Source organism: Esox lucius, chromosome 13 (assembly GCF_011004845.1).
Source record: "Esox lucius isolate fEsoLuc1 chromosome 13, fEsoLuc1.pri, whole genome shotgun sequence".
NCBI lineage: Eukaryota > Metazoa > Chordata > Actinopteri > Esociformes > Esocidae > Esox > Esox lucius.
This window is the reverse complement of record NC_047581.1, coordinates 36,549,808-36,565,064: the sequence shown is the minus strand read 5'-3', so window position 1 is coordinate 36,565,064 and position 15,257 is coordinate 36,549,808. Positions and strand designations below refer to the sequence as shown.

General features: G+C 40.8%; 1 protein-coding gene across 3 annotated transcripts in view; it reads right to left on the bottom strand.

Moving 5' to 3' along the window:
- LOC105014656 (fibrinogen C domain containing 1) overlaps window positions 1–15,257 on the bottom strand; it is an 89,114-nt gene that overhangs the window by 930 nt on the left and 72,927 nt on the right. For all 3 annotated transcript variants that reach the window (XM_013136944.3, XM_010877143.3, XM_010877144.3), the window contains one exon: window positions 4,489–4,668. In XM_013136944.3, the coding sequence (XP_012992398.1) occupies window positions 4,489–4,668 (180 nt within the window). The remainder of the gene's footprint in view (window positions 1–4,488; window positions 4,669–15,257) is intronic.

Below are 15,257 nucleotides of genomic sequence, written 5' to 3'. Positions count from 1 at the left end.
TGCGAAGACAAACAGACAGAACAGGAGGCAGGGAACAGGTGCAGCAAAAGGGAGGGAGGGAGACAGACACAGCGTTAAATGAATCTTGGGTTTGAATGAATCCCAGCTCGATTCCCCCTTTTCTGCTGCACTAAGGTCTACTCTGGAGGAGCTGATTCCACTGCGAATGGTCAGATGCTTATTGCACACTTCTCACTACATCTTCTCAGATATTTTGGGTCCATATATCATGTCTCATAATGCTAGGCTGATGATTACAAGCCGCAAATGGATTATATTGTATATTTTAATTTCCCACAACAGTGTGTGCCTCAAACCTGCCTTTGTATCAGAGGGTACCGTGAATGGACCCAAAGGTAAAACCATTAAAGTGCAAAAAGGAAAGTGCCAAGGGAAAAGTCTTCCTATTACTTGTACTGCAGGCCTAATGAACAAACAACCATGACTTGTGGACAGCTGTTAAAAGGTTGATAACCTTTTAAATGTATAGTGTGATATTATACAACCTGTTTCCAAAAAACTTGGGACACTGTGTAAAATGTAAATAAAAACAGGATGCAACAATGAGCAAATCATTTAAACCCTATATTTTTTTATATTCATTAGAAAATAGTACAAAGACAACATATCCAATGATGAAACTGGGAAATGTTATTGTTTCTTGAAAAATATATGACCACTTTGAATTTGATGCCAACAACATGTTTCAAAAAAGCTGCGATAGGGGAAACAGAAGACTGGAAAAGTTGTGTAATGGTAAAAAACTAAACTTGGTGGAATATCACACATCTAATTAGGTCAGGTGGCAACAGGTCAGTAACATGATTGGGTATTAAAAGATCATTCCAGAGGGTCTGTCAGTGAGGATGGGGAGGGATTCACCACTCTGTGAAAGACTGCACAGGCAAATAGTGCAACAATTTAAAAACGTTTCTCAACGTAAAATTGCATAGAGTTATTTTTGGGATTCATGGACATGTGTCCTCTGGACTAAAGAGGAGAGTGACCATCCGGCTAGTTATCAGCGCACAGTTTAAAAGCCAGCATCCGTGATGGTATGGGGGTGCATTAGTGGAGCAACATATGCTGCCATCCAGATTACATCTTTTTCAGGGAAGCCCTTGCATATTTCAGCAAGACAATGCCAAACCACATTATGCACGTATTACAACAGCATGGTTTCAAAGTAAGTGTTAAACTGGTCTGCCTGCAGTCCAGACCTGTCACCCAGTGAAAACATTTTGGGCATTATGAAACGAAAAATACAACAAAGGGGGCACTGAATTGTTGAGCAGCTGCAATCATATATCAAGCAAGAATGGGAATACATTTCACTTTCAAAACTGCACCAATTGGTCTCCTAAGTTCCTAAATGCTTACAGTATTGTTAAAAGAAGAGCTGATGCAACACAAAAATAAACATGCCCCTGTCCCAACTTTTTGAAACGTTGCTGGCATCAAATTCTAAATGGGCATTTCCAAAAACATACATTTTATTTGCATTTAATGCAGCATATCAACTTTTTTGGAAATAAGGTTGTATTATATCATTGATGCTGGCATGGTATGATAATGACAAGTGACACTGACAATGCAAACCTTAAATTCTTAAAGATGTCTGTGAAAAAAAGAAGTCAGACTGTTCCAAGTATAAACATATACGCAACGTATATGCATTTGAATCAAATTTCTTAAATCTACAACCAGAGAAGCAGTCGTAATTTAAAGGGCACCAGAACTCACGATCGTATTCATAATGAACACATTAATAACATCAGAGGGAAATACTGCACCAAAAGAATTGTAGAACAAAAATTATTCAACAGCAATTGTATTGCTATTTTGTGCTCCTAATGATGTTTAAAACACTTCAGATATGTAAGAAACTGTAATTAAAGAGTTACTGTACTTTTAAGTTCAGAGTAAGCACAGTGTTTTTCGTGATTAGGACACCCCAGGCAGAGAACAGCCAGCGTGCCTCATCTCCACATGTAATTGCACCTTCAGTTTCTCTCTTTCTCCCTCTGCCTCTTTGTCTCTCATTTCCTCTAATTGTCTATCTTTCTCTTTTTCTCTCATTTCATGTAAATGTCTAATGTACAATTCTACAGGATGAAACCATCTTTTTTGTTATCAAGTACTGTTGACTACAATTGATGAAGCGCAAACAAATACATAATGTACAAGAGCAATGCACATTTGTCATTGGTTTTCAGCAGTAAAATCTCAACCTGATCCTCCTAAAAGTAACTCATATTAAATGTGAACAAACTGTGAAGAACAGCTACAGTGGATATATAAAGTAAAAATAAATAAAAAGTCTGTTAAAATGCCAGGTTCTTGTGATGTAAAAGAATGAGACAAAGATAAATCATGTCAGAACGCTTTCCACCTTTAATGTGACCTATAACAACCAGGTTATTGTAAGGATTTTATTTTTAATTTTTCCCCCTTGAAGATTTCAGTTTGTTTTTCAATTGAATTGTTCACATTATAGGTCACATTAAAAGTGGAAAAAGTCCTGGCATGATTTATCTTTGTCTCATTCTTTTACATCATAAGAACCTGGCATTTTAACAGGGGTGTGTAGACATTTTATATCCACTGTACCTGAAACCCAGAACACAGCTAGGACCTCAATCTTCATTTAACAAACCGCTTATTTTTTTACTGGAGGTCTCACTTAAAAACAAAAAAAGCTTAAAATGATAAAATTGAAAATCAATGTTCCATGAATCCTAGGCAGACATTTAAAGACCACCTCACTAATTAAATGCAAGATAATCAGACAGTTTGTTTATTCTGGGCAGTGCTACTGGCCTGCTTTATTGCCCGTGGCCACAATGGCTTCCTGCAGTTTCATTATACCTGCCCTTTCCGACAGTTCCGGAAGGTCAAAGGTCTTTCCGGTAGGATCAAACCATCAATGAAGAGCTGAGGGGAGGGACGCGGTTAATATCCAAAATGGCCGCATACTGACTACAGCTGTTCATGATCTACTCCGGATGTAGAACCATCAACAGCCAGAGAACATCTTTATTACTGATAATTGAATTGCACTGTACTCATATGTATATGGTTCGTCATCATATTTATTCCCAGAGAGAGGTAATTAACATTTAAAAATCATTATTCCCTTTTAGGGGCATTGTGAGGGGCAGTGTGAAGTTGCTTATTAATGACAAGCACCTACTGATTCTTGAGAAATATAACTTAAACGAGATATGAGATATGTCTCACTATCATACCCTCAAGGTTGTCAAATCAGTGTTTGAGAAGACAATACAGTTGTAAAGTTTGTAAACAAACGCAGGGTTTTTCCTACATATAAATCTCAAATGCAACCACCTTCCCAAAATCTCAAACCGCCTCTGTGAGTTGGCATGATTTTGTGCAACTAATGTGACAGTGACAGTAGGATTAAACTTTTTTCATAATGGCAGTGTTGCCAGATTTTGAGATTTCCCAACAAAAGGGGCTTTTTATTTACAGATAGGGTTATATGGAAAAATTACATTTGGATGTTATTAACTGTCAATGAAATCTGGCAACCCTGCATACAGGACTAGACTTGTCCAGGCATTGTGGAGGTGAGTAACCACCCAACCATGTCAAAAAATTTAAATAAAACGTAATAACGCCTAAACTACATCGTATCCACACTTTATTGTTTTAACATTTCAGATGACTTCTAGTAGAACTTCTGACTTTTTTTTTAATGAGTTTGTGACACCAACTAAGATGACTGGTGAAAATACGATCAGAAGAGGATCAGAAGAGGATCAGAAGAGGTACTGTTCCCAAAACCATAATTTAAACAGTGTAAAAAATATACAATGAACATATTTAAGGAACTAAGAATATAAATATATGAAAGTGAAGACACTCAGGGACAGCAACAACAACATAACTTATATTGATTGTGATTAATTATAAAGTTGATGAGTGATTTCATGTGATTTCATGTGTCATGTGTTTTCTAAGAAGAGTGAATGTCTCTGACTGACTGACTGAGTGTCTGACTGACTGTCTGACTGACTGACTACCCAATTTAGACATTTTAGGGGTCTACATACTTTTGTTGCCAGCGGTTTAGAAATGAATGGCTGTGTGTTGAGTTATTTTGAGGGGACTGCAAATGTACACTGTTATACAAGCTGTACACTCACTACTTTACATTGTACCAAAGTGTCATTTCTTCAGTGTTGTCACATGAAAATATATAATTAAATATTGACAAAAATGTGAGGGGTGTACTCACGTTTGTGAGATACTGCATGTATATATATAATTGATAGTTGGTAATTGCATCTATAGCCCTGTCTAGGAATCTGAGAATGATTGCCTTTATTTAACCACAACCCTCTGTATTTTACAGACAGAGGGGAGGTGAGAATACTTTGCTATTGCTTCTAAAGTGTACAACACAAACAGGTCTGAGCTGTAATTAAAAGCTACAGGATAGCTGGACTTGGCTGGACTTGGTACCTGCAGTGCCTGAGTAGTCAGCAATCGTCAGTGGGTATCCGTCTTCATCTGGGTCGACAGAAAACAGTCCCACTCCGAAGGCTCCATACTGGGCGAAGGCTGTGCTGTTCTCGAAGTCCTCCAGGTCAATGCGCAGCTCGTAGTTGGCTTGAATAGTCAGAGCATGCATCCTCTTTAAACCTGGGACAGAAGACAAGAGCAAGGCATTTCATGATCTGACCCTAACGTGCGGTGACCCAACATCTAGGGATTGGTTTGAGTACTTTCATAACTTTCCATAACCGATAGGAGCCAAAACAATGTCAGAGGCACAGGTGGCCACTATATGAACTCCATTATACACTCACCTAAAGGATTATTAGGAACACCATACTAATACAGTGTTGACCCCCTTTCGCCTTCAGAACTGCCTTCATTCTACGTGGCATTGATTCAACAAGGTGCTGAAAGCATTCTTTAGAAATGTTGGCCCATATTGATAGGATAGCATCTTGCAGTTGATGGAGATTTGTGGGATGCACATCCAGGGCACGAAGCTCCCGTTCCACCACATCCTAAAGATGCTCTATTGGGTTGAGATCTGGTGACTGTGGGGGCCATTTCAGTACAGTGAACTCATTGTCATGTTCAAGAAACCAATTTGAAATGATTCGAGCTTTGTGACATGGTGCATTATCCTGCTGGAAGTAACCATAAGAGGATGGGTACATGGTGGTCATAAAGGGATGGACATGGTCAGAAACAATGCTCAGGTAGGCCGTGGCATTTAAACGATGCCCAATTGGCACTAAGGGGCCTAAAGTGTGCCAAGAAAACATCCCCCACACCATTACACCACCACCACCAGCCTGCACAGTGGTAACAAGGCATGATGGATCCATGTTCTCATTCGGTTTACGCCAAATTCTGACTCTACCATCTGAATGTCTCAACAGAAATTGAGACTCATCAGACCAGGCAACATTCTTCCAGTCTTCAACTGTCCAATTTTGGTGAGCTCGTGCAAATTGTAGCCTCTTTTGCCTATTTGTAGTGGAGATGAGTGGTACCCGGTGGGGTCTTCTGCTGTTGTAGCCCATCCGCCTCAAGGTTGTGCGTGTTGTGGCTTCACAAACGCTTTGCTGCATACCTCAGTTGTAACGAGTGGTTATTTCAGTCAAAGTTGCTCTTCTATCAGCTTGAATCAGTCGGCCCATTCTCCTCTGACCTCTAGCATAAACAAGGCATTTTCGCCCACAGGACTGCCGCATACTGGATGTTTTTCCCTTTTCACACCATTCTTTGTAAACCCTAGAAATGGTTGTGCGTGAAAATCCCAGTAACTGAGCAGATTGGGAAATACTCAGATCGGCCCGTCTGGCACCAACAACCATGCCACGCTCAAAATTGCTTAAATCACCTTTCTTTCCCATTCTGACATTCAGTTTGGAGTTCAGGAGATTGTGTTGACCAGGACCACACCCCTCAATGCATTGAAGCAACTGCCATGTGATTGGTTGATTAGATAATTGCATTAATGTGAAATTGAACAGGTGTTCCTAATAATCCTTTAGGTGAGTGTAAATGGTTAGCTATCAGCCTGTAGCGAGGCCCTGGTTTCCCAATCTAACATGCTGCAGTGTGCTGTGAGAACCAGCCATAAGGGCCAGTTTCATGGGCAGATGTAATGGAAGACAAGTCATCCGTCAGGTCCTGTAGAAGGGCAATGTCGCCAGGGGCACTGTATACTAGGCAGAAAAGTGAGATGAGGCTTCATACCACCATACCCACTGTATACTAGGCAGAAAAGTGAGATGAGGCTTCATACCACCATACCCACTGTATACTAGGCAGAAAAGTGAGATGAGGCTTCATACCACCATACCCACTGTATACTAGGCAGAAAAGTGAGATGAGGCTTCATACCACCATACCCACTGCGTTCTTATACAACCCCATTTCCAAAAAAGTTTGGACGCTGGGTAAAATGCAAATAAAAACAGAACGTCAATGTTGAAACTGAGAAATGTTATTGTTTTTGGAAAAATACTTTTTTGAATTTGATGCCAGCAACACATTTAAAAAAAAGTTGGGACAGGGGCATGTTTACCACTGTGTTTTATCAACTCTTCTTTTAACAATACTCTGTAAGTGTTTGAGAACTGAGGACACCAATCGCAATAGTGTATTCCCATTCTTGAGTGATATACAATTTCAACTGGATAACAGTTCGGGGTCTCCTTGGTTGTATTTTCTGTTTCATAATGCGCCAAATGTTTAACACTTAGACTCTTTTATTACGGAGCCATGCTGTTGCAATACATGCAGAATGTGGTTTGGCATTGTCTTGCTGAAATATGCAAGGCCTTCCCTAAAGAAGATGTTGTCTTGATGGCAGCATATGTTGCTCCAATATATGTCCAGTGGATATAAAAAGTCTACACACCTATAACGTGACCAATAACGTGAACAATTCAATTGAAAAACAAACTGAAATCTTTGAGGGGGAAAATAAAAACTCACAATAACCTGGTTGCATAAGTGTGCACACCCTTAAACTAATACTTTGTTGAAGCACCTTTTGACCTTATTACAGCACTCAGTCTTTTTGGGTAGGAGTCTATTAGCATGGCAATATTTGCCCACTCTTCTTTGCAAAAGCGCTCCAAATCTGTCAGATCTCTTGTGCACAGCCCTCTTCAGATCACCCCACAGATGTTCAATTGGATTCTGGCTGGGCCATTCCAAAATGTTAATGTTCTTCTGGTGAAGCCATGCTTTTGTGGATTTGGATGTGTGCTTTGGGTCGTTGTTGTGCTGAACATCCTCTTCATCTTCAGCTTTCTAACGGACGCCTGAATGTTTTTTGCCAAAATTGCCTGGTATTTGGAACTGTTCATAGTTCCCTCCACATGCTTTGGGGCTCTGTTTCTTCAGCTGGACCTGGGGCCTTAGTCCAGCTGAAGAAAAAGAGCCCCAAAGCATGATGCTGCCACCACCATGCTTCACTGTGGGTATGATGTTCTTTGAGTGATGTGCAGTGTTGTTTTTGTGCCAAACATACCTTTTGGAATTATGGCCAAAAAGTTCAAGCTTGGTTTCTTCTGACCATAAACCATTTTCCCCACATGGTTTTAGGTGTAAGAAAAGGCTTCCGTCTTGCCACCCCAGCCCATAGCCCATTCATATGAAGAATACGGGAGAATGTTGTCACATGTAGAACACAGCCAGTACTTGCCAGAAATTCCTGCAGTTCCTTTAATGTTGCTGTAGGCCTCTTGAAAGCCTCCCTGACCAGTTTTCCTGGTCTTTTCATACATTTTGGAGGGACGTCCAGTTCTTGGTAATGTCTCTGTTGTGCCACATTTTCTCCACTTGATGATGACTGTCTTCACTGTATTCCATGGTATATTTAATGCTTTGACCGGAGGGTGTGTTCCAACTACAGGGGGATCACACTTCTCAGCCTCCCCGGGAAAGTCTATGCCATAGACTTTCGGCTGATAGTAGAAACCTCGGATTCAGGAGGAACAGTGTTTTCTTCGTCCGGGCTGTGGTACACTGGACCAGCTCTATACCCTCTACAGGGTGATGGAGGGTTCATGGGAGTTTGCCCAACCAATCCACATGTGTTTTGTGGATTTGGAGAAGGCATTCAACTGTGTCCCTCGCGGCATCCTGTGGAGGGTGCTTCGGGTGTATGGGGTCCTGGGTCCTTTGTTAAGGGCTGTCAGGTCCCTGTACGACCGAAGCAGGAGCTTGGTTCGCATAGCCGGCAGTAAGTCAGACTCCGGCAGGGCTGCCCTTTGTCGCCGGTTCTGTTCGTAATTTTTATGGACAGAATTTCTAGGCGCAGCCAGGGGCCGGAGGGTTTCAGGTTTTGGGACCACACGATTCCGTCTCTGCTCTTTGCGGATGATGTTGTCATGTTGGCCCCTTCAAACCAGGACCTTCAGCATGCACTGGGACAGTTTGCTGCCGAGTGTGAAGCGGTTGGGATGAAAATCAGTACCGCCAAATCCGAGGCCATGGTCCTCAGTCGGACAAGGGTGGCTTGCCCACTTCAGGTTGGTGGAGAGTTCTTGCCTCAAGTGGAGGAGTTTAAGTAACTAGGGGTCTTGTTCACAAGTGAGGGAAGGATGGAACGGGAGATTGACAGACGGATCGGTGCAGCTTCTGCAGTAATGCGGTCGATGTATCGGTCTGTCGTGGTGAAGAAAGCTGAGCCGCAAGGCGAAGCTCTCGATTTACCAGTCAATCTACGTTCCTACTCTCACCTATGGTCATGAGCTTTGGGTCATGACCGAAAGGACAAGATCCCGGATACAGGCGGCCGAAATGAAGTTTCTCCGCAGGGTGGCTGAGCGATCCCTTAGAGATAGGGTGAGTAGCTCGGTCACCCGGGAGGAGCTCAGAGAAGAGCCGCTGCTCCTCCACATCGAGAGGGGTCAGCTGAGGTGGCTTGGGCATCTGTTTCGGATGCCTCCTGAACGCCTTCCTGGGAAGGTGTTCCGGGCCCGTCCCACCGGGAGGAGAACCCGGGGAAGACCTAGGACACGCTGGAGGGACTATGTCTCCCGGCTGGCCTGGGAACACCTCGGTGTCCCCCCGGAAGAGCTAGAGGAAGTGTCTAGGGAGAGGGAAGTCTGGGCATCTCTGCTTAGACTGCTGCCCCCGCGACCCGGCCCCGGATAAGCGGAAGAAGATGGATGGAAATTATTTTGTACCTGACTTATATATTTCAACAATGAGATCCCTCTGATGCTTTGGAAGCTCTCTGCGGACCATGACTTTAGCTCTGAGATGCAACTAAGAAAATGTCATGAACATCCTACTAGAACAGCTGAACTTTATTTGTGATTATCTGGAGGACGTGACGTCCATGATTCCAAAAATAATTTTGATCCCTCAGACCAAAGGACCGTTTTTCACTACTCTCCATTCCATCTTAAATTAGTTTGGACCCAGAGAAGGCAGCAGCAGTTTTGGATGTTGTTAATATATTTTTTTCTTTGCATAGTACAGTAGGAAAAATGGTTTTCCTAAGTGTTCCTGAGCCCATGCAGTGATGTCCACTACAGAATCGTATCTGTTTTTAATGCAGTGCAGCCTGAGGGCCCGAAGACCATGGCCATCCAGTATTGGTTTTCGGCCTTGTCCCTTGTATACAGAGATTTCACCGTAGTCTCAGAATCTTTTATGATATTATGTACCGTAGATGATGAGATCCCCAAACTCTTATTCTTAAATTGTTGTTCAGAGTGTGGTGAACCCCTCTCCATTCTCACTTCTGACAGACACATCCTCTCTGGAATGATCTTTAAATTCCCAGTCATGTTACTGACCTGTTGCCAGTTGACCTAATTAGTTGTGTGATATTGCACCAGGTTTAGTTTTTTAGCATTACACAACCTTTCCAGTCTTTTGTTGCCTCTGTCACAACTTTTTTGAAATGTGTTGCTGGCATCAAATTCAAAGTGGGCATATATTTTTACTGGACCGCGTAAGCGGAGCCGGCCAAGAAGAGTGAATCTCTCTTACTGAGTGAGTAAGTGATTGACTGACAACCCCTTGTTAAATAGCATAGTGGTTAGAGACGCAGACTTGCAAACAATTGGTCCTGTGTTTGAATCTTGTCGCAGGTTTTTGTGTTATTTTTTTATCAGGTTACCTATATCAATGATATCCTGTGTTCATATGTGTTAAAAACAATACAACTTTGCAGGGGGTGTCCTTGTTTTTTCACATGACTCACTACTAAGGAGTGTGAGCAATGCAAGTGAGAGCATCCATCAGCATCCATCCATACATTCTTTTTGCCCCTAAATAAGCACATTTCCCAAATCAACTCAGAAACTGTAGTAAATGAACTTGCACAGCCTTTGATGTCTTCTCAGGGTGAACTTGAGCGGATGTCAATGTTGTCAACACAACTACTCTTTGATAATCATGCCTTTTTGGGCATTGATTGCAGTGTCTGCTGGCTAATCCCTCTGCATGGAGCAGTCTCCAGAGACAGCCTGACATTCTACCCAGCCTGCAGTTCACAGGGAACAGGGCAGGAAAACAACACATTGGAATACGTTGTCTTTCTATGATACTGGATAACCCTTTTGTGTCTTCAACTTGTTCTGTATTTACAGTTTACTTCGTCAAAAGCATGGTTAGCATGTTTATTGAATGGTCATTTATGGAATGGGAAATGTACCTAAAATCCATAAATCACAGGAACGGGTAAGTATTGTAAGAATGGGTGACAATTCCAATTTCTGGATTCACCTTCCCTTTCAGGGGGTGTTGTGGAAATGTGGCGTTTGAGGAAATAATACATGTGCCTGAAGCTCCATCATACCCAGTGCTGTGACGCTGTATTAAAAATATATCTCAGTTACACTTCTTATCAACGTCTAAACTAGAGCCACAAGTATCAGCACAAGTAGATCAGATTTTTTTGCAAAATGTCCTAGACATTAATTGGTTTACACAGAGCCTCAGACTTACTTAGACAAAATACTTACTGAATGTTGACACATAAGTATTCTGTACACAAAGAAGACAGCATTTCCTTGGCAGAACATTTCAACCTATTCTGTCTGTCTTTCTCCTAATCATCTCAGCTGTGCACTCTGGCAGATATGGTCGTCTGTATCAATACAAATTGGTCGATGTCTCAACTGTCAAGCCTTTGTGTCTCAGTGTTGTCTTAACTTCACCTCCCTGTGGCTTGACTTTGTAGTTTACCAGAGGCACCCATAATGGACATGGGTTTTCATTCCTGCTCCTTTTGGCTATTAAAATGACACTTATATCAAGGCAAACATTTTACCATTCGCAATTTAAAAGGTAAGCATTTCACTTTGTAAATGGATTTTCCTGCGAATTTCCATAATAGTTAGGTTTTAATTACACCATTAAAACTTGATTTAATTCATATTAAATCTAAACACGCAGGCGTTTATCGGCAAATGGTAATGCCTTAAAATGTTCTGTTAATCAGTTTAACTCACAAATGTATGATTTCTTTGCAACTGTAAGATGTTGAATGTAGTTTTTCAGAAATTGTTCATTTTGTTAGGGAAAAAAAACTAAGTTTGATTGGGTGGGCTGTTTGATATTTTTGAATATTCAAATACTGAATGTTCTTAATTGGTGTAAATATGGATTTGGTAAAATATCATACTTTGGATTATTCAATTATTTTATTTTGGATATCCAGCTATGGTGGATAAAACAAATGCAGAAAAATATTGACATTATTCACAGTTGGACCACAAGTCTTATCAGGACTAAAAAAGCAAATGAGTAATGTCATTCTATTGATTTGTCCCGTGCATGGTGTTAAACAAACAGTGGCTATGGAAATTAACTTACTTTTGGCTAGGCTAAAAACTTCACTGTTGAGATCTGTAGATAACAATATTTAATTTATAATATATACTGTTTTCAAATAGGCTAACTTCCACTGAACTTGCAATTGATTTCAGCCTTGATTATTGAAAACAGTATATCTGGGAATTGACTATTGAGACCTGTGGCCAGCTATGATTTTAGATATGGCTACCATCGTTAAAACAGCAAGTTGACTGCAACATTTGTTTGCTAATCATCCTTGATGTCAACTGTCTACTACTTTTATCAGTCTTTAAAGAACAATCCTTCACAGAACTATCACCTGATTTAGTAGAAATTTGGGAAAGCATACATTTTCTTGTCAAAGTGAAATTATATTTGGAAAGAAAATGTTTACTGGCAAAGGATTGCTTAAGTTATTGTTTGTATGCATTGGTATAAGCCGGATAAACAAGTCTCTAACATTCAAACCATGGACTTACCAGTGAGGTCTGTTCCTTATGCACTAAGGATGAATCTTCACCAAGCAAATGAAATGCAGAAGAGCCCTTTTTTGTGCTTTTGTGTAATTAGCACAGTGAGGCACTGAACACCTCATGGCCATGATCAGTGTTGACGTTTAAAAAGAAAGTATTGTTTTAAAAAGTATGCCTTGTAATATTTCTGTTGTATTTTCCAACCACCCTTTTGTTTGGGGTGTGGTATCTACAGTTGCTGAGTGCTGGTACTTGGGGTATTTTATAAACAGACTATAAATCAAGATGAAGTTGATAGTACTGGATTCAAGCACAAATTACATTTGGTCATTCTAGATTTTGGAAATGTGTTTTTATGACAAAAACATATCCTAGCTAACATAGGTAATTAGTATATTAAATAGCTATTGTGGAAGCTATTGTGAAATTCCCTGTTAAAGGCAATTTAATATATCACATTAATTGGAAAGAAAATGTAAATTTGTTTAATTAAATTGGAAATGTAAACAAATTCTGATTAAACCATCAAGATTTGTTCATATTGGGTAAATAGCCACAATGGATTTGGGGTAGTAAACAAGGAAATACTTTATCAGATGTACAGAAAATAGATAATGGGCAGACTAATGGTGATTTAAGTATGACTAAGTCATTCCGAAGTCAATACCAAGCAGAAGGTTATATAGCCTTGAAACATTGATGTTTGCAATAAAGACTTAAAGAAAACCTCAACAAGCGGCAGGAAGAGGTAAATGGGTGGCCAATGCTAGTTGCAATTAAGTTCAGCTGTGCGGGTGATTTTAGCATGCACTGATAAATTAATGCTGGATCTGTGATACTCTGACTTTTCATGGTTCCAATTGGCATTTATTCTGCCTCTGTTTCACTGAAGCACTAAGGAATCAAGAAACCCAATCACTCCCACATTGCAAGATAGAGCTGTGAATGCAAAGATCGAAAATCCATGCTATAATCGTTTTAAACTACAGCACTGAGGCTACACAGTGTTTGCAGATGGTATGCACAACAGAATTGCCTGTTCTAATTCTCAGATATGCTCCTAAATGTTTGGAGTTTTGCTACATTTGATGCATTTGTTAGCCAACAGTAATTTTCTATTCTGCCAGGAATAAACATTGATCCCTCCACCTGGTTCTGATAACAACTGGACTCCCTTGTCCCCAGGTGCAACATTTCTAGCCATCAATTATTAAGAAAAGATTCCCTTCCATTTGTTCAGCGGCAGGTCTCTACCATTGAGTAAAGCTTGTTCTTATTAACACATCTAGCTCTGCTGTTCTCTTTCCCTTGTCAGATAACGGCAAAGAGAGAGGTGAGAAACAGAGGATGCAGGGAAATACGAGGAGGAAGAAGATCCCTGAGCCAGCTTCATAAAGTACACCACTCAGACATTGGCACCTGAGAGTGGCAGGTCCAGGTTAGGGGGGTCTTTGAACACCTGTCAGTAAGGGTGACATGGAGTCCCATAGTTCTGCCCTAAATTAATCATCAGGCCATGACACACCTGGGGCCATCCTTACGCCTCACAACTTTCACATATCTGTCTCCGCCACCGTAGCCCGACACGCCATCAGATCCATATCGATCTCACTCACTCCTAGTGCCTGTCTGTAGTGAGGACACTCCCGTCCCTGTTCAGGGTTTTGGCACTTCTTCAGCGAAGTCCCATGAGGGTGAACATTTAATTAGTCTTGTTTAGTATTTCACATCCTTCTTTTTAAAAGGAATCCTCCTGGTGTCAGCAATTCTAACGGGAACACGCCCACTACCACTAACCTCTGTCATTGTTTAACCTGGAGGCTTAAGAAATAAGCAATAATTCAATTAAAAATCATCAAGAGTTTTTCCTTGCGAAGGCTGAGCTAATGAAGCTTGTACAATTAGGATAGGGGAGAGACTCCATAAGAGGGAAGATTAATTCAAAGATAATATCTTTCCATCAGTATATTTTAGTGCCTCTCCAGGTTAACATGATTGGATGCTAAAATCAGTTGGCATTAAAACACAGCCACAGGCTCTTCTGCAGTATCGAAACGTCTATCAGCAATGAAATCTTGAAATTATGTAATGGTTGTATGATAGCATCAGGAGAGACGCTCAGATAAAATCGGGCAAAACTCACTCTTGGGGGTGTCAGCGTCTTATCTTCCAGGGCACTGACCTGATTTTGCCTCCATGGCAAGTCAGGCTTAATCTCCCTCTGAGCGTAAAATACACAAGATTAGTCATTATGCCTCTCGGACAAATTTAAGGGAAAAAAGAGTGATGGTGAGATCTTAACTGCATCAACAAGGTCACATACATACAGACCGACAAAAAGAATACCTTTATAAGTATGAACTGCATTCAATTCGAAACAAGCCTGTCCAAACAATGAGTATTCAAGATGAGATAACAAGGAAATATTTTGTGGTATGCGACCAAGATGTTTCATTAGTCAAAGGAAAGAACTTAATCTACTTGTAGCACTGCTAATCCCATTTCCCTGCCTCGGAAAGTCATCTCAGTTGAACACAAGTTGGCTGCAGATTGGAAGAAGTAAGGATTGGATTGATAAAAAGGCTTAATGAGATATACTGTGGCCGAAACTAGCCAGTTGCTCTGATAAAATCTCAATTCCATTGCAAAAGGAGTTGGCACAAAAGAGCCGTGGGGTTCTAATTTATTTCAGCCCATTTCTGGACAGTGGAACAAGCAAAGATTGAGAGTTCAAGAAAAGTAGTTAGATTAAGACAAAAGCCATTAGTGAAATCCATTATTATAAATGTTGAGCAAAACAATGTTTTATTGAAAACAGCGGGAAGATGGGCCACACGACATAAACTAGCTGATATCATGGTAGCTCCTCTCTATGAATTTCTGTAAAATAGGGCTGCTAGGAGACACTGGGAGTAAAAACCGCTGCATTGTAGGGAGAAAAATGATGATTGGAACCGGATTAGG